Source organism: Dermacentor albipictus, chromosome 1 (assembly GCF_038994185.2).
Source record: "Dermacentor albipictus isolate Rhodes 1998 colony chromosome 1, USDA_Dalb.pri_finalv2, whole genome shotgun sequence".
In the NCBI taxonomy this organism is placed as follows: Eukaryota; Metazoa; Arthropoda; class Arachnida; order Ixodida; family Ixodidae; genus Dermacentor; species Dermacentor albipictus.
The window spans coordinates 255,858,422-255,881,493 of record NC_091821.1 but is presented as its reverse complement, the minus strand read 5'-3'; the positions used below and the strand labels follow the sequence as shown (position 1 = coordinate 255,881,493).

The 23,072-nt window shown below is 54.5% G+C and overlaps 1 protein-coding gene across 2 annotated transcripts in view; it reads left to right on the top strand.

Annotated features, from left to right (window-relative positions):
- LOC135901692 (WD repeat-containing protein 86-like) overlaps positions 1-23,072 on the top strand; it is a 112,471-nt gene that overhangs the window by 21,466 nt on the left and 67,933 nt on the right. For both annotated transcript variants that reach the window (XM_065431542.2, XM_070531178.1), the window contains 2 exons: positions 20,075-20,586; positions 22,107-22,319. In XM_065431542.2, coding sequence (XP_065287614.1) covers positions 20,122-20,586; positions 22,107-22,319 — 678 coding nt within the window. In that variant the 5' untranslated portion in view covers positions 20,075-20,121. The remainder of the gene's footprint in view (positions 1-20,074; positions 20,587-22,106; positions 22,320-23,072) is intronic.

Here is a 23,072-nt window from a genome sequence, read left to right as displayed (position 1 = left end):
GTTATATGTCCCCCCCCCCCTCTTTTTAGATTTTAGCTTTAGAATAGTAAGTTGTTGGGCTAGTTGGTTTGACATTATTTTTGCAAAGGGGAGCGCAGAGCGTCCATCTTTCCTGTCCAGGTCTCCTTTTTCCACAACGCTTCTGCACTCCCCTTTGCAAAAATCATAACGTTTAGCTGTTGTTCACCCAATATCTTGCCACGCCAAACAATCTAGCCGCTCCAATGTTCGGCCACCACAGATTGTTATTTTTTTTCAACATTCCGTAATAGTGATCTTGCACCCAGAATCATTCGTGCTCTCTCTGGACATGACCGATTGTCACCATGGAAATTAACAAGACAGCAGCCTGTTGCCGCCTTCAAGCGTAAGTGGAACGGCGGCTCTCATGATGGCGAGCTGAGGAGGTCTGCGACTGTTTTCGTCGTGAAGGGATGATTTCTTGAAAGTCGCGCATGTCTCTTTATTGAATCTCCGCGAATAAAGTCACAGCTCTTTACGAAGGAACGTCCATGCTGCTACAGCTGATAGCGCAAGTTATACATTAGGACGACTGCAACGAGATTGTCATCTAAGTATATGAGGAGAGCCCCAAATAACATAATAAGAGAACAGCAAGATACATCACTCATGTGCCCTGCAAGGTTAGTCCATAGAAATGAAAGAATAAACTACGCACAAATATAGGACACAAGCAGAGTTGTCTCGATGTTTTTTATGGTCTTTTGCGTTTGAGCTGCTTGATCACAAATATGGAAAATCGCTCAACGTGAAAGCAAACAAATATTACGTAAATTAGAAGAGCGACTCAGATGTTGACCTTCCCAGTTTGAACGTTGGCAGTAGCCATTCATTCCTTGGTCTCGAGACCACCTAAGTCACGCTATATCAGCAACTGGTTGTTACGAAGGCGTCCTTATAGGCAAATGCCCACTATGACATGCACTACAGTTTCATAAAAAAGAACGAGGCCGCTACCGCGAGCAACTCATCTTTGAGCCCAATTAATGATCTTTCTTTTTCAATTTTCCAACAAGCTCGTATATATTAAATTGAGGAAATTATGCACGTAGACATAAAGGACAACGCAATGATGACAGAAACCGGAAACAGTTAATGATATTCTGTTCTATACCAAACAAACACGACTTGGAAAATGTGATCTGTAAATACATTATGTGTGTCGAACTGCACACTCACCAGAACAAACTCTAGGCGCCGATGTCCACGACCAACCGGGGCAATAATTCTGCCCTCCCCATCTCCACCTTCTTTTTCTTTTTTTTTCCGCTGCAAGATGGTAAACGCTTTTCGCTGTAATTTTGGCTGCCAAGCCACCGCACTCATGAGTGTTGCGTCCTTCATCTGCTTGGCCACGCTCCGTGAGGTTCGTAGTTGAGGCGCGCCATGCCCCCACTTTTCACGACCCGTTCGATGGACTGAATGCACAATTGATTTCTTTCGCGAGAACATTTTGTAATTGGCCGAAAGGGCTCACTAACCGTATATGTTCGTTTTCCCCATTGAGCGACGCCTGCTTTTATGAATCACGTTAGCGTTCCAACGAGAACACAGGGAACTGAAGGGCCAGATTTTTATTAATCATATCTAAGAAGCCAACAAAGAACGACACCAAGGACGACAAAGGGAAATTACTTGTACTGAATAATTGAGTTACAGAATGATAAATTAATGGAAATGAAAATGGATGAAAAGGCGTACGAAGCGCTTTTTTGAATACGGGTTGATGTTCCTGAATGCAGGATCCGGTCCTGCGATCTGACATTCACTGTAATAGGACACGAACCTTACGCCACTATGCTATATGACATAAAATTCTCTATATATATAGGTTCGACTGTGCCCAGTTAATTGATATCGTTCTGGGCACGGCATTCTGCTCATTAAAAACGGGTTTCACCGTATACAGCGAGAGCGCCATCAATGACTGCGGGCGGCCCTTGAAACAAACAGCAATATGAACGCCGGCGAGCGAGCGCTCGTTCACAAGGCCATTAAATGAGCAATCGACGAGGCATTCAAATGAACCGTGTATCTCAGGTCTCAAGTTTTAGTTGTTTTTTTTCATTCTCTATACACGGCTGCACGCATACGGCTACACGGGCTGCACCGCAGGTCCATCGCATGGTGCGCGGCGCTGCACAACTGCGCACGCAATTACGCAACCTTAAATGCGTACTTATGGAACGTGCCGTCCAGGCTTCGAATTCGCGACCGACGCGTTTATGCGCCTCGTTACAACCTATTTGTACTTAGCGATGCGCGCTTGCTTTAACTACGCACATGAGGCCGAAATCTCTAATGACGAGCCCTCAATTCTACAGGCATATGCCCAGCCCTCTACGCGATGCTCTACGTAGGGAATGCTTAGCGTAGGAATCGTTGACGGGAAAAAGGTAGTGTGAGTGCTTGCGTGTGTGTGTTGGTCGGGGAGGGGGAGAGGGGTTAGATATAAAAAGACAGACAGACAGACAGACAGACAGACAGACAGACAGACAGACAGACAGACAGACAGACAGACAGACAGACAGACAGACAGACAGACAGGCAGGCAGGCAGGCAGGCAGGCAGGCAGGCAGGCAGGCAGGCAGGCAGGCAGGCAGGCAGGCAGGCAGGCAGGCAGGCAGGCAGGCAGGCAGGCAGGCAGGCAGGCAGGCAGGCAGGCAGGCAGGCAGGCAGGCAGGCAGGCAGGCAGGCAGGCAGGCAGGCAGGCAGGCAGGCAGGCAGGCAGGCAGGCAGGCAGGCAGGCAGGCAGGCAGGCAGGCAGGCAGGCAGGCAGGCAGGCAGGCAGGCAGGCAGGCAGGCAGGCAGGCAGGCAGGCAGGCAGGCAGGCAGGCAGGCAGGCAGGCAGGCAGGCAGGCAGGCAGGCAGGCAGGCAGGCAGGCAGGCAGGCAGGCAGGCAGGCAGGCAGGCAGGCAGGCAGGCAGGCAGGCAGGCAGGCAGGCAGGCAGGCAGGCAGGCAGGCAGGCAGGCAGGCAGGCAGGCAGGCAGGCAGGCAGGCAGGAGGCAGGCAGGCAGGCAGGCAGGCAGGCAGGCAGGCAGGCAGGCAGGCAGGCAGGCAGGCAGGCAGGCAGGCAGGCAGGCAGGCAGGCAGGCAGGCAGGCAGGCAGGCAGGCAGGCAGGCAGGCAGGCAGGCAGGCAGGCAGGCAGGCAGGCAGGCAGGCAGGCAGGCAGGCAGGCAGGCAGGCAGGCAGGCAGGCAGGCAGGCAGGCAGGCAGGCAGGCAGGCAGGCAGGCAGGCAGGCAGGCAGGCAGGCAGGCAGGCAGGCAGGCAGGCAGGCAGGCAGGCAGGCAGGCAGGCAGGCAGGCAGGCAGGCAGGCAGGCAGGCAGGCAGGCAGGCAGGCAGGCAGGCAGGCAGGCAGGCAGGCAGGCAGGCAGGCAGGCAGGCAGGCAGGCAGGCAGGCAGGCAGGCAGGCAGGCAGGCAGGCAGGCAGGCAGGCAGGCAGGCAGGCAGGCAGGCAGGCAGGCAGGCAGGCAGGCAGGCAGGCAGGCAGGCAGGCAGGCAGGCAGGCAGGCAGGCAGGCAGGCAGGCAGGCAGGCAGGCAGGCAGGCAGGCAGGCAGGCAGGCAGGCAGGCAGGCAGGCAGGCAGGCAGGCAGGCAGGCAGGCAGGCAGGCAGGCAGGCAGGCAGGCAGGCAGGCAGGCAGGCAGGCAGGCAGGCAGGCAGGCAGGCAGGCAGGCAGGCAGGCAGGCAGGCAGGCAGGCAGGCAGGCAGGCAGGCAGGCAGGCAGGCAGGCAGGCAGGCAGGCAGGCAGGCAGGCAGGCAGGCAGGCAGGCAGGCAGGCAGGCAGGCAGGCAGGCAGGCAGGCAGGCAGGCAGGCAGGCAGGCAGGCAGGCAGGCAGGCAGGCAGGCAGGCAGGCAGGCAGGCAGGCAGGCAGGCAGGCAGGCAGGCAGGCAGGCAGGCAGGCAGGCAGGCAGGCAGGCAGGCAGGCAGGCAGGCAGGCAGGCAGGCAGGCAGGCAGGCAGGCAGGCAGGCAGGCAGGCAGGCAGGCAGGCAGGCAGGCAGGCAGGCAGGCAGGCAGGCAGGCAGGCAGGCAGGCAGGCAGGCAGGCAGGCAGGCAGGCAGGCAGGCAGGCAGGCAGGCAGGCAGGCAGGCAGGCAGGCAGGCAGGCAGGCAGGCAGGCAGGCAGGCAGGCAGGCAGGCAGGCAGGCAGGCAGGCAGGCAGGCAGGCAGGCAGGCAGGCAGGCAGGCAGGCAGGCAGGCAGGCAGGCAGGCAGGCAGGCAGGCAGGCAGGCAGGCAGGCAGGCAGGCAGGCAGGCAGGCAGGCAGGCAGGCAGGCAGGCAGGCAGGCAGGCAGGCAGGCAGGCAGGCAGGCAGGCAGGCAGGCAGGCAGGCAGGCAGGCAGGCAGGCAGGCAGGCAGGCAGGCAGGCAGGCAGGCAGGCAGGCAGGCAGGCAGGCAGGCAGGCAGGCAGGCAGGCAGGCAGGCAGGCAGGCAGGCAGGCAGGCAGGCAGGCAGGCAGGCAGGCAGGCAGGCAGGCAGGCAGGCAGGCAGGCAGGCAGGCAGGCAGGCAGGCAGGCAGGCAGGCAGGCAGGCAGGCAGGCAGGCAGGCAGGCAGGCAGGCAGGCAGGCAGGCAGGCAGGCAGGCAGGCAGGCAGGCAGGCAGGCAGGCAGGCAGGCAGGCAGGCAGGCAGGCAGGCAGGCAGGCAGGCAGGCAGGCAGGCAGGCAGGCAGGCAGGCAGGCAGGCAGGCAGGCAGGCAGGCAGGCAGGCAGGCAGGCAGGCAGGCAGGCAGGCAGGCAGGCAGGCAGGCAGGCAGGCAGGCAGGCAGGCAGGCAGGCAGGCAGGCAGGCAGGCAGGCAGGCAGGCAGGCAGGCAGGCAGGCAGGCAGGCAGGCAGGCAGGCAGGCAGGCAGGCAGGCAGGCAGGCAGGCAGGCAGGCAGGCAGGCAGGCAGGCAGGCAGGCAGGCAGGCAGGCAGGCAGGCAGGCAGGCAGGCAGGCAGGCAGGCAGGCAGGCAGGCAGGCAGGCAGGCAGGCAGGCAGGCAGGCAGGCAGGCAGGCAGGCAGGCAGGCAGGCAGGCAGGCAGGCAGGCAGGCAGGCAGGCAGGCAGGCAGGCAGGCAGGCAGGCAGGCAGGCAGGCAGGCAGGCAGGCAGGCAGGCAGGCAGGCAGGCAGGCAGGCAGGCAGGCAGGCAGGCAGGCAGGCAGGCAGGCAGGCAGGCAGGCAGGCAGGCAGGCAGGCAGGCAGGCAGGCAGGCAGGCAGGCAGGCAGGCAGGCAGGCAGGCAGGCAGGCAGGCAGGCAGGCAGGCAGGCAGGCAGGCAGGCAGGCAGGCAGGCAGGCAGGCAGGCAGGCAGGCAGGCAGGCAGGCAGGCAGGCAGGCAGGCAGGCAGGCAGGCAGGCAGGCAGGCAGGCAGGCAGGCAGGCAGGCAGGCAGGCAGGCAGGCAGGCAGGCAGGCAGGCAGGCAGGCAGGCAGGCAGGCAGGCAGGCAGGCAGGCAGGCAGGCAGGCAGGCAGGCAGGCAGGCAGGCAGGCAGGCAGGCAGGCAGGCAGGCAGGCAGGCAGGCAGGCAGGCAGGCAGGCAGGCAGGCAGGCAGGCAGGCAGGCAGGCAGGCAGGCAGGCAGGCAGGCAGGCAGGCAGGCAGGCAGGCAGGCAGGCAGGCAGGCAGGCAGGCAGGCAGGCAGGCAGGCAGGCAGGCAGGCAGGCAGGCAGGCAGGCAGGCAGGCAGGCAGGCAGGCAGGCAGGCAGGCAGGCAGGCAGGCAGGCAGGCAGGCAGGCAGGCAGGCAGGCAGGCAGGCAGGCAGGCAGGCAGGCAGGCAGGCAGGCAGGCAGGCAGGCAGGCAGGCAGGCAGGCAGGCAGGCAGGCAGGCAGGCAGGCAGGCAGGCAGGCAGGCAGGCAGGCAGGCAGGCAGGCAGGCAGGCAGGCAGGCAGGCAGGCAGGCAGGCAGGCAGGCAGGCAGGCAGGCAGGCAGGCAGGCAGGCAGGCAGGCAGGCAGGCAGGCAGGCAGGCAGGCAGGCAGGCAGGCAGGCAGGCAGGCAGGCAGGCAGGCAGGCAGGCAGGCAGGCAGGCAGGCAGGCAGGCAGGCAGGCAGGCAGGCAGGCAGGCAGGCAGGCAGGCAGGCAGGCAGGCAGGCAGGCAGGCAGGCAGGCAGGCAGGCAGGCAGGCAGGCAGGCAGGCAGGCAGGCAGGCAGGCAGGCAGGCAGGCAGGCAGGCAGGCAGGCAGGCAGGCAGGCAGGCAGGCAGGCAGGCAGGCAGGCAGGCAGGCAGGCAGGCAGGCAGGCAGGCAGGCAGGCAGGCAGGCAGGCAGGCAGGCAGGCAGGCAGGCAGGCAGGCAGGCAGGCAGGCAGGCAGGCAGGCAGGCAGGCAGGCAGGCAGGCAGGCAGGCAGGCAGGCAGGCAGGCAGGCAGGCAGGCAGGCAGGCAGGCAGGCAGGCAGGCAGGCAGGCAGGCAGGCAGGCAGGCAGGCAGGCAGGCAGGCAGGCAGGCAGGCAGGCAGGCAGGCAGGCAGGCAGGCAGGCAGGCAGGCAGGCAGGCAGGCAGGCAGGCAGGCAGGCAGGCAGGCAGGCAGGCAGGCAGGCAGGCAGGCAGGCAGGCAGGCAGGCAGGCAGGCAGGCAGGCAGGCAGGCAGGCAGGCAGGCAGGCAGGCAGGCAGGCAGGCAGGCAGGCAGGCAGGCAGGCAGGCAGGCAGGCAGGCAGGCAGGCAGGCAGGCAGGCAGGCAGGCAGGCAGGCAGGCAGGCAGGCAGGCAGGCAGGCAGGCAGGCAGGCAGGCAGGCAGGCAGGCAGGCAGGCAGGCAGGCAGGCAGGCAGGCAGGCAGGCAGGCAGGCAGGCAGGCAGGCAGGCAGGCAGGCAGGCAGGCAGGCAGGCAGGCAGGCAGGCAGGCAGGCAGGCAGGCAGGCAGGCAGGCAGGCAGGCAGGCAGGCAGGCAGGCAGGCAGGCAGGCAGGCAGGCAGGCAGGCAGGCAGGCAGGCAGGCAGGCAGGCAGGCAGGCAGGCAGGCAGGCAGGCAGGCAGGCAGGCAGGCAGGCAGGCAGGCAGGCAGGCAGGCAGGCAGGCAGGCAGGCAGGCAGGCAGGCAGGCAGGCAGGCAGGCAGGCAGGCAGGCAGGCAGGCAGGCAGGCAGGCAGGCAGGCAGGCAGGCAGGCAGGCAGGCAGGCAGGCAGGCAGGCAGGCAGGCAGGCAGGCAGGCAGGCAGGCAGGCAGGCAGGCAGGCAGGCAGGCAGGCAGGCAGGCAGGCAGGCAGGCAGGCAGGCAGGCAGGCAGGCAGGCAGGCAGGCAGGCAGGCAGGCAGGCAGGCAGGCAGGCAGGCAGGCAGGCAGGCAGGCAGGCAGGCAGGCAGGCAGGCAGGCAGGCAGGCAGGCAGGCAGGCAGGCAGGCAGGCAGGCAGGCAGGCAGGCAGGCAGGCAGGCAGGCAGGCAGGCAGGCAGGCAGGCAGGCAGGCAGGCAGGCAGGCAGGCAGGCAGGCAGGCAGGCAGGCAGGCAGGCAGGCAGGCAGGCAGGCAGGCAGGCAGGCAGGCAGGCAGGCAGGCAGGCAGGCAGGCAGGCAGGCAGGCAGGCAGGCAGGCAGGCAGGCAGGCAGGCAGGCAGGCAGGCAGGCAGGCAGGCAGGCAGGCAGGCAGGCAGGCAGGCAGGCAGGCAGGCAGGCAGGCAGGCAGGCAGGCAGGCAGGCAGGCAGGCAGGCAGGCAGGCAGGCAGGCAGGCAGGCAGGCAGGCAGGCAGGCAGGCAGGCAGGCAGGCAGGCAGGCAGGCAGGCAGGCAGGCAGGCAGGCAGGCAGGCAGGCAGGCAGGCAGGCAGGCAGGCAGGCAGGCAGGCAGGCAGGCAGGCAGGCAGGCAGGCAGGCAGGCAGGCAGGCAGGCAGGCAGGCAGGCAGGCAGGCAGGCAGGCAGGCAGGCAGGCAGGCAGGCAGGCAGGCAGGCAGGCAGGCAGGCAGGCAGGCAGGCAGGCAGGCAGGCAGGCAGGCAGGCAGGCAGGCAGGCAGGCAGGCAGGCAGGCAGGCAGGCAGGCAGGCAGGCAGGCAGGCAGGCAGGCAGGCAGGCAGGCAGGCAGGCAGGCAGGCAGGCAGGCAGGCAGGCAGGCAGGCAGGCAGGCAGGCAGGCAGGCAGGCAGGCAGGCAGGCAGGCAGGCAGGCAGGCAGGCAGGCAGGCAGGCAGGCAGGCAGGCAGGCAGGCAGGCAGGCAGGCAGGCAGGCAGGCAGGCAGGCAGGCAGGCAGGCAGGCAGGCAGGCAGGCAGGCAGGCAGGCAGGCAGGCAGGCAGGCAGGCAGGCACTTTATTTAATTCTGAGGAGCTACTGTCAGGACCTCCTAACGGGAGGCCATTGTAGCCGCTGGCCGCGCCCACGTAAAGGACAGAACGCCGTGACGCTCCGCTCTTTCCTGGGCCCTCTGGATAGCCCGTGCTTGCTTTTGGCGTACCGTGCTTTTGATGGCCTCCTCCCATTCGGCTTCGCTGGAGACGAAGTCGTTAGGCAACGCGGGACATCGCCAGAGCATGTGAGCCATTGAGCAAAAGGTTTCACTGCAGTCGGGACAACTAGGGTCCACATTCGAGTACATTCTACTGAGGAATCCCCGCGACGGGAAACATTTCGTCTGCAGCATTCTAAGTGTAGCTGACTGACCTCTACTGAGCTTCGGGTGAGGCAGAGGATAAATTATCCGACCAAGTTGGTAATCTTTAGTAATTTCATTAAATGTGAGGAGTGGATCTTTCTGCTGAGTCCCTTCCTGCCCCTCCGTAGCCTCCAGACCGTCGCGGCGCGTAAGTTCTCGCGCACGGTCGTGGGCAAGCTCGTTGAGGTTTGGGAAGCCCTCGAAAACGTTCGTCCCCATGTGTGCGGGAAACCACGTGATATAATGAAATCCGGGGCAAGCCCTTTTCTCTAAAATAGAGGCCGCTTCTCGTGCGAGGTTACCCGATTCGAAAGCTCTGATTGCGTCTCTCGAGTCGGTGTAAATGTAGGAACGCTCTGGGTCAGACAAGGCCAGCGCAACCTCAATTTGCTCTGCTATACTCGTGGTGGCCGCTCTGACCGAGGCCGAGGAGCGAAGCAGCCCCCGCCCGTCTACAACCGACAACGCGAACACTCTCCTGTTCCCGTACTGCGCCGCATCGACCAAGACCGCGGAGTCTCTGTCATCGCTAACTTTCTTCAATATGGCTCGTGCACGGGCTTTACGTCTACCCTCGTTATGCTGTGGATGTACGTTCTGCGGGAAGGGAATCACCAGGTAGGTCGCCCTCGTTTCTCGTGTCAGTGTTATGCGCCGGTCCTCCATTATCCTAGGAGCCATGCCAACCTCGTCGAGAATTCGCCTGCCAGCTTGGGTCGACGATAGCCTAACCACCTGGGCAGGGACCTGTGCCTCTGTGATCTCGTATATGCTATTGTGGATACCGAGTTGATCTAGCCTGTCGGAGCTCGTGGCAAAAGGCAAGCCTTGCACTTACTTGATGCTCTTGCGCATGACTGTATTTAATTTGATCTTTTTCCGTTTTTGTCCGCACTAGAGCTGACGCCACATAGTTAATATGGCTCATGAGAAACTCGTTGTACATCCGAAAGAGGTTGTCTTCACCTAACCCCTTCTTTCGGTTGGACGTCCTAGCAATTAGCCGCAACATATTCTCCGTTTTGGCTGTAACGTGGGTAATTGTTCTGGCATTACAGCCCCTCGCGTCTATGAGCAGGCCTAGGATCTTAACTGACTCGACTCTAGGAATTTTCTGCCCATTAATCGCGTATAATACCACGGGTAGCTGGTTGAGGGGTGTCAGACCCCGAACCTCTTGCCTTGCGGGTCTGTAAAGTAACAGCTCCGATTTACTCGTAGACAGCTTGAGACCTGTGTCCGCGAGGTAAGCCTCCGTCTCGTCTAAGGCCGCTTGTAGAGCTTGCTCCATTTCAGCTAGGGAGCCCCCTGGGCACCAGATCGTGATGTCATCTGCGTAAAGTGCGTGACCTATGCCCTGGAGGACGCCCAGCCTATCTGATAGACCCTTCATGACTATATTGAAGAGCAGTGGCGAGATGACTGATCCCTGAGGGGTACCCCGAGCTCCCAATCCGTGCACGCTCGGCCGAATCTGTCCCACCTGAATAGTAGCAGTTCTATTCATGAGAAAGGACCTGACAAAGGCCTGGAATTTGACTCCCAGGCCTATCCCGGCCGTGTATTGCAGAATGTATCTATGTAACACTGTGTCGAACACCTTAGTGAGATCCAGGGCGAGAATCCCTCTCACGTCCCGGGTGCCGCTATCAAAGATTTGCTTCCTTAGCATTAGCATAACCTCCTGCGTCGATAGGCCGGGTCGAAAACCAACCATATTATATAGGAAGAGGTCTCTGCGCTCTATGTACCCGAAAACCCTGTTCAAGATCGCGTGCTCCGCTACCTTGCCTATGCATGAGGTTAGTGATATTGGCCTCATGTTGTCCAAATGAAGGGGTTTTCCTGGTTTAGGGATAAGTGTCACTATAGCCGACCTCCATTCGTCAGGCACCTGTCCTGTCTCCCATACCCTGTTGACCTCTTTAGTTAGTAGTTCCACTGCCTTATCATCTTGGTTTCGTAACAGCCTGTTAGAAACTTTATCCGGACCCGGAGCCGATTTGCTGTTTAAATTGTAGATCACCACCCTGATCTCCGATTCTGTGAAAGGTGCGTCCAGTTCCTCTACCGTCGCGCACTCGATCTGCGGATAATCCTCTTCCTGCGTCGGCCCTATAGGAAGGTATCTATCCGCGACCGCATTCAAAAGTGACTCTCCAGTACCTCCATCCTGTTTGTGCCGGTGTATGACTTTACTAAGTGTTTGCCTTTGATTATGCTTTGTCTGCGCGTCACCCAGGAGGTGCTTGAGGAGGTTCCACTTCCCTCCTGAGCGCATGGACCCGTCTACTGCCGCGCAGACCTCGTCCCATTGTAGCCTATTGAGCTCCGCGCAATATCTCTCGATCTCTCTATTAAGCTCCGCAACCTTTTTCCACAGCCTACGATTTAACATTTGTGTTTTCCACCTCATCAGAATTGACGATTTCGCCTCCAACAGATGCGCTAGGTGCGGATCCATTCTTAGGACCTCCGCTCCTGTTTGTACTACCTTAGTAGCCCTCTCGACGTCCTCCGTTAGCGATTCGATAGCCTCGTCAAACGAGGAAAATGTGCTCGTTCGCTCCTTCCTAAGTTTCCTGAACTCCTCCCAGTCCGTGACTCGAAATACCCTGGCCCGTCGGGCGTCCCCCCTAATGTTACCGCTACTATGAAGTGGTCACTGCCCAGGTTCTCCTGCTTATTAGCCCACGCTACGTTACCTACGTTCCTTACGCAGGCCAAATCAGGCGTTGTGTCTCGCGCAACTGACGTGCCCAGCCTAGTTGGGAACCCTGGGTCCGTGATTACCGAAAACGCAAGATCATCCAGGATCCTCGCCAGGTTCTCTCCTTTTACAGTCCGTCTGACGTAGCCCCATGCATTATGAGGGGCGTTAAAGTCCCTGGCAACTATCAGAGGAGAGTGTTTGGCTATCGACGTCGCCTTCCTAAGCAGGGAGTTAAACGTCTGTCTCTGGTCCGATGGCGGGCTATAGACACTAAGCACAAAGACGCTCTGCTTTAGACGCCCGTGCGATATAACCTCCACGAAAAGGGCCTCCATCTTACCCCGTCCAAATTGGATTGTATGTTCAATAAAGGCTAGATTTTTTTTTATCATCGTAGCTAGTCCTCTGCCTCTCTCGTTCCTGAACGGCACAGTGTTGAAGCCAGAGAGGGTAGGGTCGTTACATAGTGTCTCTTGTAATAACAAAATCTGCGATTTTTCCACCTCATTCGCCAAAAATTGCCGTAGCGGAGCCTTGCGCCTATGAAAACTAGCGCAGTTCCACTGCCATATTACCAGCTCTTTGTGATCGCCCGCCATGATGCTACAACAACATACCTTGCTCCACAGCCGGAGCAACCTCGGAGTGGTTGTCATTGAAGAGTCGCACATACCCAGTAGCACATAACCAGTAACACAAATTGGCGACAAAGAGGTTCACTGAAGTGCGACACATACCCAGTGTGACACGCCCAGTGACCCAATTTGGTCTGATGGCTGATTTTGAGCCCGGTTCCCTCAGCTCAGCAGCCCGGCGTTCTACCCATTTGACCATAGACCAAAGTAAGTGTGAAAGAGGTTTCATACGGGCAGACAAACAAACAGATATACAAACAACAACACCATGAAATGGATGAAGTTCCCGTTTTAAGGCTAATAGCATTAAAATGACGGGACCATCTTCGTCACTTAGTCGCACTTTGCTGCTCTTCTCTCGCGGTTGTTGCGATCTCCGGTCCGCACCGTTTCCATTTTTTATTTAGTCTTGCTTCGTGAGTCTTCGACGTGAGGAGCCTTCCCTTAGTCTGTGAGCTACCATGAGTGTCGTTCCTGTAGGTTTTGACCCGTAAAACGTCAGACCTTGTGGCCCGCGACAGTTGACGCTTGTAGAGGTTGCCTGTCTGAGCTACAAATGATGCCGATGGAGCGCACCATTAGCATCAAAAATGCTGGTAAAACTGGACGAAATAATATGTCGCCTGAATATTTGTACTCACAAAGTAACATTTAATCCAATTTTCGCATGATTTACACCAATGCAAACGATTTTATTGGGCCGATTCGGACCGTTCCTCTTTTCTTACAGCGCAGCTGTAAGTCTCTAGTTGGTCGGGATTTTTCGCGGCACGTCCTCACGGAAAAGAAATACCGCGATGGGGGCGAAATGCAAGAAGGCCCGCGTACTTCGATTTAGGTGCACGTTAAAGAACCCAGGTAGTCGAAATTAATCCGGTGTCCCCCGCTATGGCGTGCGTCATAATCATTACTGCGGTTTTGGCACGTAAAACCCCATAATATAAAGAGTATTTCAGCTAACTTGGGCCATGTATTAAAAAAAGAAACATAGGTGTGCAATTGCCGCAATATTGTTCTGATCCATATGGAGCATATTTTCTTTAATTTGCCAAGCTAGGTAATTAACAAAGATTGTTAAATTAACGTTTTAAACATTAACTCTACCGAAAGATTTTCAATACAAAAGTTGTAGCGCTTGTTCACAGACACCGGATTATTTCATCTGTATTAACTGGCCTGTTTATTTTTTTCGAGCCTTTCTTTAAAGTGCGTGAAGATTTAAAATTACCGCGTGAGTACTGGCTAACGCGCCGCGCTTTTAGTGTCCTCAAATGTAAGTTTAAAAAATTATCAAAGGTTCCTCCACGTACAGAGATCGATTGCATAGGCTGTCGGTGACTGCCATGGACGTTAAGTGACCACAGGGGCGTACCGTTTTAGGAAAACTGTTTTTCAACGAAAAAGGGGCTGCCATTTGCGAATGAGATATGGGACCGGAGGCAGCATTTGACGCAGCGCACGCATTTTATTCTGTTCTTTTCGGACCAATAAAGAAAGGCGATGATGGGAGCGAGGCTGACAGTGCGATCAAAGACGGAGATAAAATCCATGCTGCCTCCGGTCCATCGCAGTCCATCGCAGTTACCGACAGCCTATTCAATCGATCTCAGTGTGCGGAGCATCATTTGCTATTTCGTTCAACTTACATTTTAGAGCAATAAAAGCGCGGCGCGTTAGCCGGCAGTCACGTGCTATTTTAAATATTTCTAACATTCTTGACAACAGTATAGGATTGTTCCTTTATAGTACTACATCGCCGTGAAAAATACTTTATATCAGAAATACCAGACGTGTTAAATACGCTTGCCGCAGCTCTAATAGAGCCCTTTTGCTGTTCAACGCTCCCTCTCAGCTTTAAAAAGAAGCAGGTTTGGAATACTACTATTTTCGTCTGATGTCTTATTAACGTTATATATTGTTACTATCCACGCTTATGGAGCTACCCCGTGTTGATGTGAATTCCTCTTTAAGCTCCTGCATTCACATAACGAGCTTATGGCTGGCAGTGGGGCAAAAGAATAATAATAAACAAAGGAATCTGGCTTTTAAATGTACAAAAACATGTGTTAATAAAAAGTGTCTACATCAAAGCCTGTTACAGAATTTCCGGCAGCTCTGGATGGCACACAAAATGTTTCATTAACGTCTGTAAATGAAATTTTCACTGCAGTCCTCTTACAGCAATCCCAAATAAGTTAAGCTGCCATATTAATTCCCTAGAAGAAACTATTAGGCCAGAAAGATTTATGAAAGTGTACAGAAAGGATTTCCTAGATGGAGACCACCGTAAGAGCACCGGACGGCCCCTTTTCGCTATTACGGTCCTTGCCCTGACAAAGTTGCTGCAACGGGCTGTAAATATAAAGAATTAATGCGTTCGTTAATGGAGGGTTCCTAGGATATAGTTACTTAACCGGAGCCTCCACCGTGTGTTTGTGACAAAGCCGTTTGCTCTCTTTTCATGCGGCATTACTTCACGCACACAGGTATTTTCCTTAACGCAATTTATCCCTCGTTAAGCGTCCTTTCGCAGCCATAGAAAACGTGCCAGCATGCCGCAACACTCTCGTACGTGAAGTAAATTGTTTTGCCACTTGATGATCAAAGCCATCAATGGCACAATTAAGCCTATTCTGGGGTGTTTCAATATCTCCGTCCACCACGAGCATTTCTCATTTTTGATCCCTTGTGCCAGCTGCCAGGTAGTATGGCCTGTTGGAAGGAAGAATTCAGCTAGCATTTTTTTTCTTAGTTTTTTTTTAACATATGCATATGCTGGCGGTCTGCTTAGAAAAAAAACTTGGGTTTTCTGAGTAGCTTTTATGCGCTGTTCTGCGTTGTCTTGTGTGATGCCGCGCTGCTGCGCTGTGGTATACTGTGGTACAAGCACTGAAGCGTTGCAAAGCTAGCATCTGGGGCTGAATTCACCAAGCTTTTCGTTCGTAAATGCTCTTCGCTAATACTACCAGAATTCACAAGAATGCCGTTACGGATAATTCTAGCGTAAGAGCTTTTGCGAATACGTTCCCTGGTCATCTCAAACACGTGAAAACGCAGCAAAGCCAAGCTAAACGTGTTGAGCCTCGGCTTACAAACAGCATTCAGAATGTTGAAAAGCTGGCAAGTTAGAGGCGGACTCTTAGCTACAGCTGGGCAGCGCGATGGAACACATACATAAGACAAACGAAAACCTATAAGTGGGACATGTGGTCTACTCACAACCAATTTTGTTTTGTTTTGTGTTTTAGAGTGATATGGACACTCCTGGTGAATTTTCGCGGTCGTCGTGACGTTCCACCGCATGCGAGTGCAAGGGCAAGTATGCGAGGCCGAGCCGAGAAGGATGGCGGCTTCATTCGCGCCGTCTCTCCGTGCCTCCAGTGCTGGGGGTCAGGTGATCGAGCCTACGCCAGGGGAGAATAGAGCGCGTCTCCGCCTTTAGCCCGGTCGTGGGGGCCCGTGGCTGTTCGCATTGTTGTTGTGCGCCTCTCACAACTTTCTCGTTAGGTCTCGCTTTTTCCTTTCCACCATCGTAGGGTAGCAAACCTGGTATAATACCTTTTGCGTAGCTCCATTTTCTCCTATTTCTAGCTCTTTTTTGAAGCGTCGCATGAATGTCTTCACTGCTGTATTAGTGAAAGTAGACCACCAAGTTGTGCGGCATGCACTTCATACCATACACGTCCCGTCTTGCAGAGTGCCTAGAGACTCCTGTATCGAATATATATATATATATATATATATATATATATATATATGTGTGTGTGTGTGTGTGTGTGTGTGTGTGCGTGCGTGCGTGCGTGCGTGCGTGCGTGCGTGCGTGTGTGTGTGTGTGTGTGTGTGTGTGTGTGTGTGTGTGTGTGTGTGTGTGTGTGTGTGTGTGTGTGTGTGTGTGTGTGTGTGTGTGTGTTTATTCGTTCCAAAAGTCAGTCGAAACGTGCATCCGAAGTTAAAATTCACCGTTGTCAGCCCTTTCCAGCCGTCCTCATCGAGTTTGAGCCGGTGTCGATCCCGTTCAGTGCATGGATGTTAGCTTTAGAACAGCCGACGAGTTTGTGCCCCCACTACCGGCAGACCTCAACTAAAGGATAAGCAATTAGAACGAAGAAATCGGTTTTTTATAGAGTGTCATAGCAATTTGAAATTAACCACTCTTCACTTCTTGTGGTGTGCACACGAGCGAGAAGCGGCGACACGGCGCACTGCCAACATGTGACGGTATCGTTCTCCATCGAAGGCTGCCGGTCGCAATCGCCGTCGCTTGCATGAAAAGTGGCGGCTCTGCATGCATTATTGTGCTGACACATTTATTCGCCTTTTATGACAAATAGGCAACAAGGGGCAGCCCCTACTTTTTGCAGCGGAAACAAACGCCTCACTCAGTTGTCATGTGCACTACTACATGCAGGCACGGACATTTTCGTGTGAAATCTATGCGCGCAGTGGTTCCCTTTAACAATACATTATCGAACAGGCAAACTGTATACGCCTGCTGAAGACCACGGAAAGCGAGTGGGAACCAGTTATGAAACTGAGCAGTAATAGACCTGCGTATGTATGCTATGTACATATACGGTCTCCCAGCTAGTCACCATTTTCGAAGGGGCCCGGCCACACATGCATATCGGTTCGTCTGAGTGGAATGCCACGCTGCTCATGTGCATAAACGTGCATGTTTCGCAACATGTTGTCGTTATTTCATGTCAGCACAGCGTGCTTTAAGCCGTATTTGAAGCGAACGATTGGCATGGTGGCCGTAGGTGCATGCCGGTGTAAACAAATACGCCGCTCGGGTAAACTGGTTTTACGTCGTGGAATGTTGCACCCTAATGTTTCTTTCCGTGAATACGCGAAATGTATTTTTGAGAGAGCGACATCGATATAAAAAAAAGCGAGCAGCACGTGTAAAAAATACGCCGCAAAAATTCCACTGCAGCGGCGTTGGCTCGGGGCCATCGTGTCCTTGCAGTGTGACAATTGTCCCACTATCTGCAAAGGAGTCCCCTCATGCCGACGTGCTGTCGACGCCGCAGTCGGCGGACCATCTGCAGACTATTGCTGGCTGCGCAGTGTGACAGGGGCACCGACCCTACGCAGTCCGCTGTTGAAAACCAAAATCAGCGTCGTCTGGGGCCTGGCGTGACCGGGCCTAATGATTCCCCAGAATTCAAGCACGACCTCAGAGACTCTCAGCCAAATTATTGTTGCTTAGGGTTTTCACAACATAATTAATTAAATCTCTTATAGTTTGCAATATTCCACCTACAACTTCTAGGGCACAGGGGACCATGGAACAAACTTTTTTTTTCGGAAGTGTTATTTTTCACGGGCCGATCACCTTCACTAGTAATATGACCATCATAATGACTGGCTGGCATCTAGTCTTACTAACTATCCTGGCGTACACGTAGTTTTTTTGTGAATGCGGGCCCACACTGAAAGTTACGCTAATTAGCTTGTAAATGAATTGTATTTTTTGACTACCATACGTCATGCTGGTGGTCGTATTCAGCGTGTTGGCTTGTCCTTGCTCAAAGCCTCTAATGGAAAAACGTAAGACGTACGTTGAATTTCCATTAGATTTCATGTGACTTACGAGTTGAGACAGTAAAGTGTCCCAGTCTTTTATACCAAATTTTGTTTGACTATACGTTTTGCCTTTCCGGCACCAAAAAACACGCGTTTAATTGTCGCCATAACGTTACGAGAGTCTTGAACTCAGCGCTTTGCTTTTAAATGGCCGATAAGAGCGCGGACGAGCGCAAGTATGACATCAACACGGGATGCGCCCCGTGTTCTTTACTCGAAGCAAGTTCCTGATTCTCAATTTTTTACTGATACTACTCTTCACGCATTCCTTTGATGTTCGTCACTTTGATCTTCGCGTCGTTAGCGCGTTGCAGGGTCTCATTTGTGCTTCTCTTAAATATTTTATGCTGCACAAGACCTCGTACCGAAATCTAGTTGGAGGCAAACAGGTCGAGAACACGCTAAGTATATCTACGGGAATGACTGCAGCAGTCTTTCGAAATCTTTGTGCTAATATTAGTAAGCACGTATCGTTCTTCGAGATGTATACGGGAAAAAAGAGAGGGGTAGGTCCTATAGAAAAATCCTGAGCAATCTTCAAAAAGTAGCCTGTGCACGATTCGATTGAGCAATTCGGAGGCTCCGGCTAATCGTGATATGGAACTGTGTTTCACGAGTGAGCTGGCCACTGACATACAGTTCTTACGAACTGAGAGCCGAGCTCATAAAGATCTTCGTTTCTAAGTGTACTTAGCCAATGACCGGTTCTTCGCCATTGAAAAAAAGGAGTACTCGTGCGGATATTATTAGATTAATTGTGCACGTACTAACATTCCGCTGAAAGCAAAAAAAAATCATTGCGTAAATTTTATTTCATTTCGGAAGCACTCGTCAGTGACCTCTGAGGTTCAAGATTATTTTAATTGCTACGCTGACGAGCTGCTTTGTACCTGGTTGAAGCAACGAATGACATTGCATTACGCTATATTAACGGCAGATAGTTTTGGAAAAACAAGGGGCTGCCAAGGCTAGCAACTATTGGCAAGATCCATTGAACGTGCCAGTAGCGATTCGGAATATACTCAACACATCGCGCGAGACGCGGTGGTCTTTCCGTGTCGCCTTTACTTTTACTTATAGCCGAAATAAATTTAAGCTTATATTCCATGCATTATCTTGACAAAGTAAGGGATGATCAAACTCGCTCTTAATTCCTAAACCTGGATGTTCGTCGAGTTCTTCCTATGTCCAGAACAATTAGGTTATTTACCACTGTGGTGGCTGCACTCACTCTAAGCCCTTCTCGACATTTCCGGCACAAAAAAAGAAGGAAAAAGCGCAGATGTCAGCTCTTGTGCTAAGAAATTAAACGGTACTTGTAGTTCTGCATGAAAGGCATAGTCAACGCCTTCACGTTTACGGGGTCGGTTCTGGTTCCTCTAAAAGCTCAGCTGGTGTATATCATTATCTAATTCAAAACAACTAATATTACGTCATCGACGGCTGCAGAGCTCGTGTCTATACATGCTGCTCTGGAGATCGTTGCTCAGGAGTCATCCTAGTCATGATTGGTCCATCTTTTGTAATTTGAAGGCAGCCCTCCCGTATACACTGTCACGGTTCCATCACGGACCTACCGAACAGCTAATCGCAGACATCTGACCGCTTCACCATCGCGATGTGCTACTGGCTACCTCCCCTTCTTGTTTCTTCCTTCTCCTCCTCCTCCTGTCGTAGGGTCATCTGTACTCAGTTTCTCTCAATGCGTTGTCATTGCTTAGAGGGGTTATGGTAGTTTGCTGTCAAAGAGAAGCCTCTTTTCTTTTGGGGGATGGGGAGAATTTTTTTCTTCATTTTTTGAATATTCCTCTTAGCAAAATAGCATTGTGATTAACATTATGTGATAACCATTGTCTGTAACACTGTCAGGCATAATAAACATGTTTAGCACTCGCTTTGCCTTGAACAGCCAAGAAAATAAGGAATGCTCAATCGATCGATCAATCAATCAATCAATCAAGCAATCAATCTAGCGCCTACTCTCTTGTGCAGTTAGCGCTTAATATTTTTCCACGATGCATCTATTTTTAATTCTCACATTAGCATCTAAAAAACAAAGGACTCACAAGAAGATAAAGACATGAAATGATCAACAGCGGCCTAACAACATCGTAATTATAAGCCTGAAGGTTCCAGACTGACGATTCTCTTGTTCAGCCACTGTTGATCACAATAAGATCTGTTTCACAATACGGTAGCATTAACTCTAGTGTCCAACCTACCTATTATAACGTATATGCTATACATTGAGTTTGATACCTAAAAATTCAGATTTAAGCGCGGTGAATTCGACGCTTAGTATATACTATCGTTTTTGATACGCCGGAGCGAGCCTTAGTTTATGGAAATAACAATAGTCAATGAATTGTGATACTAATAGAGATTTTTAACCCAAGCAACATTTCATTTACTTTTTGTATAAGCGAACATTTACTTTCCACGCCCAGAAAGAAAGGTAGACAAGTGGCTCAAGCTTTCCTTAATGTGAAACAATTTTTGGACATCGCAGGGTAAATCGGCACCGCAGATGCCAAAGGTTGACTCGCTGTATGCATACGTGTGCCTTCCAGGGCGCCATCGGCAGCAACGAGCTCGGTGGCCCTGGCGGCTTCGGCTCATGGGCAGCGCTTGCAGCGTCCGCAAGCGCGGGGCCTCCAGGACGGCTGACAGCGCGGACTCGGCAGGCGTGCACTGGCCGTACCTGAGCGAGCGGCTGGAGCAGCACCGGGGCGGAATCAATTGCCTGTCGCTGAGCGAGGACCACTCGTTGCTCGTGTCCGGCAGCGAGGACGGCCGCGTGCTCATGTGGAGCAGCCAGTCGACGCCCGTCGAACTGCTCGGCACGCTGAGCGGCCACGAGGGCTACGTCACACACTGCACGGTGCACGGCAACTTTGTGCTCACCGGTTCCGCCGATGGCACGCTGCGGAAGTGGTCCATCGTGGACGCCAAGTGCGTGCACGTCTTCGTTGGCCACGGCGCCCGCGTCAACCGGGTGCTGTGCACGGGCGACCTGGTGCTCAGCACGTCACACGACAAGACGGCACGCGCGTGGCGCTTCAACGCCGACCTGGACGAACAGGTGCGCCTTCCCTGCTCCCCGCGAAGGGTCACGCGGGGGCTCTCTGAAGCTTAATTCCTTTGGCTCCTTGTGATTTCTTTTTCGTGCCATGCTATTTCTTGTCATACCTTGCTCTTTCGACGGAGAAGTTTATTTCTAGATATTATTAAATAAATAAGCTAATTTACCATATACTATATAAAAAATTTCACACTTGAAGCGCAAGTTTGGACATCGTCTCGGCTGTGCGCAATCTACAAGGCTGGCGTGGTGCTGCCCAACGTATGTTTGTGTCTTTTAGGGGTAAGACAGAAAGAGGGTAGACGATTTGTCGCCATCGGCTTCACCGTGATGTCCCCAGTAAAATCCAAGTGCGATGAGATTCAGCAGCCTGCTAGCCGCGTGTTTCGGGTACGAGGGCAGGCATGCGAGAGTGAGCCGAAAAGGGTGGTGGCTTGCTGCACACCGTCTTTTAGCAAGCCCAATGTTGAAGAGATTGCGCAATCGCTAGGAGAGGAGGGCGTGCGTCTCCTCCTCTAGCCCTGCCGTAGCTGTTCGCGCGTCTGAGCGCATGCGTTGTCCGCCCGCCGTATGCTGCAGGGCATCTGCGGAGGGCGCTAAGGGCGAACCGAGATGGCTGGCAGTTTCTTGGGCACTGTCTTCGCACCAGCCTAGTGTTGGAGATCATGTAATCTAAGTCTTGGAGATGCGGCACAGTTCAAACGCTAAAGCAATCGGTAGCACGAAGCATTCACTTTTGGGACTAGCACGGGCGCTCCACGCGGCCGGCACTCCTCGTCACGCCAGCCTTGTGACAGCGAGTGCTCGCGGTCATCGAACAAGTTTCGTTTGCCTCTGTGTGCATGATTGTTTAGTTGGTAAGTGAATGCCTGTTTAGTTAGTAGGTGAATGTTTAATGCAATTCATAGAGACTGGCGTCGTCCCAGCTGATGAAAGTTGATACGAGATAAAAGCTTAAAAACTCTAGAAAATGGCCACTGGACATCAAAAAGTCCTTCTGGAACCCTGTGGTACCGTATTTGTCAATAGACGGTTCCGCAACCACCTCTTCAGCCTCCCCTTCACACTCAGTATTCGGTTGAGAGCCCCGCCACCGCCACTGAATCGAACTCACACCCATGCGATATAATGGGCACTTTGGAGCCGGACGCTTTATCTATAGTGACTTCCGTGTTTGGTGAATTTCACTTTGATAATTGTGGGGTCTGTGCGTATACTTCTAAGTCTACTGCAGGTAATATACTATAGCGGCAATATTGTGTGCATCCCCTTGCCCCTCCCCCAGTACAGGGTAGCCAAGCGGAGGTAATCTCTCGATAACCTCCCTGTCTTTCCTTTGCCTTTCTCTCTCTCTCTCTCTCTCTCTCTCTCTCTCTCTCTCTCTCTCTCTTGTGTGCGTCGCAAAGATGCAGTTGTTCTTCAGAAGATGGCGGTATCCGTTGTGACAGCACACTGTTGTGGCAGTTCAAAGCCGGAGGAATTGAGGAAGTCTGCCGATTTTCATTTTTTCTTCTCTACAGGAAATGGAAGAGCAGCGGCTGCTGCGTCAAGTGGCAAGCAGCGGCCGCAGCAGTCAACACAGTAGCGCCACCAAGAAGCGGTCAGACAGCCAGGCAAGCACCGTAAAGAAGGACTCCGAAGGGGACGACACCTCCACCTCCTCGGGATTCTCGGAGGGGGCTGACTCCAGGTCGCGAACTCACAGAGTCGACGACCGCATCACCGTCTTTCGAGTAAGGAACAACGACACTTGCTCAATGCTCTCTCTATAGCAAGCGCCTGGGGACACTGCAGATTCGGTAGTCAACAAGGCGACCACCTACCAACTGGCATCGTATCAGTAAATATATCCAGCAGCAATAATAACATGTGGTCGCCGAAACAGGGAGAATTCGCAGCACAAGATTCCACTGTTTACCTTGGAATGTTGACACGCGCGCTCTCTGGACCGCTGTGAACAGGCGAAGAACACGCTGCCACTTTTTTTCCTGCTCGCTAGAGCGCACTCAGAACAGAAGACAATATGGCAACGCAAGACGTGTTATTCGACAGTTTTTTTTTCTTGGCAGTTCAAGCACGGAGTGTCCGAGTCAGGTGTTGTTTACTACATTCACACAATGCGAGGATACGCCACTCATAGCCCGCTATAACAACGATTCCTGGCTATAGCACTGCGTAAAAAAGAAAGCATGAAAGAAAAAGGCAAGCCAAAACAAGCTATAAGCATGTCACCGCAAGCCTACGTACAGTTCTGTGCCACGTATATCATGGAGAGGATATGAGCCATAACTTCTAAGCCATCAGCGGCTTCTTGAATTGCTCCTGTGGACCATGATATGGGATATCAGGATATACTACAACAGCGGCTGTTTGTTGTCAGGGGCAGAGGCGCTCTTTGTTATCAGGGGCAGAGGCGCCTCTGCCAAGAGGCACTCTTGGCAGAGACACTTGCTTTGTTTGCATAGCGTTGGTCAACTCAAGTGTCC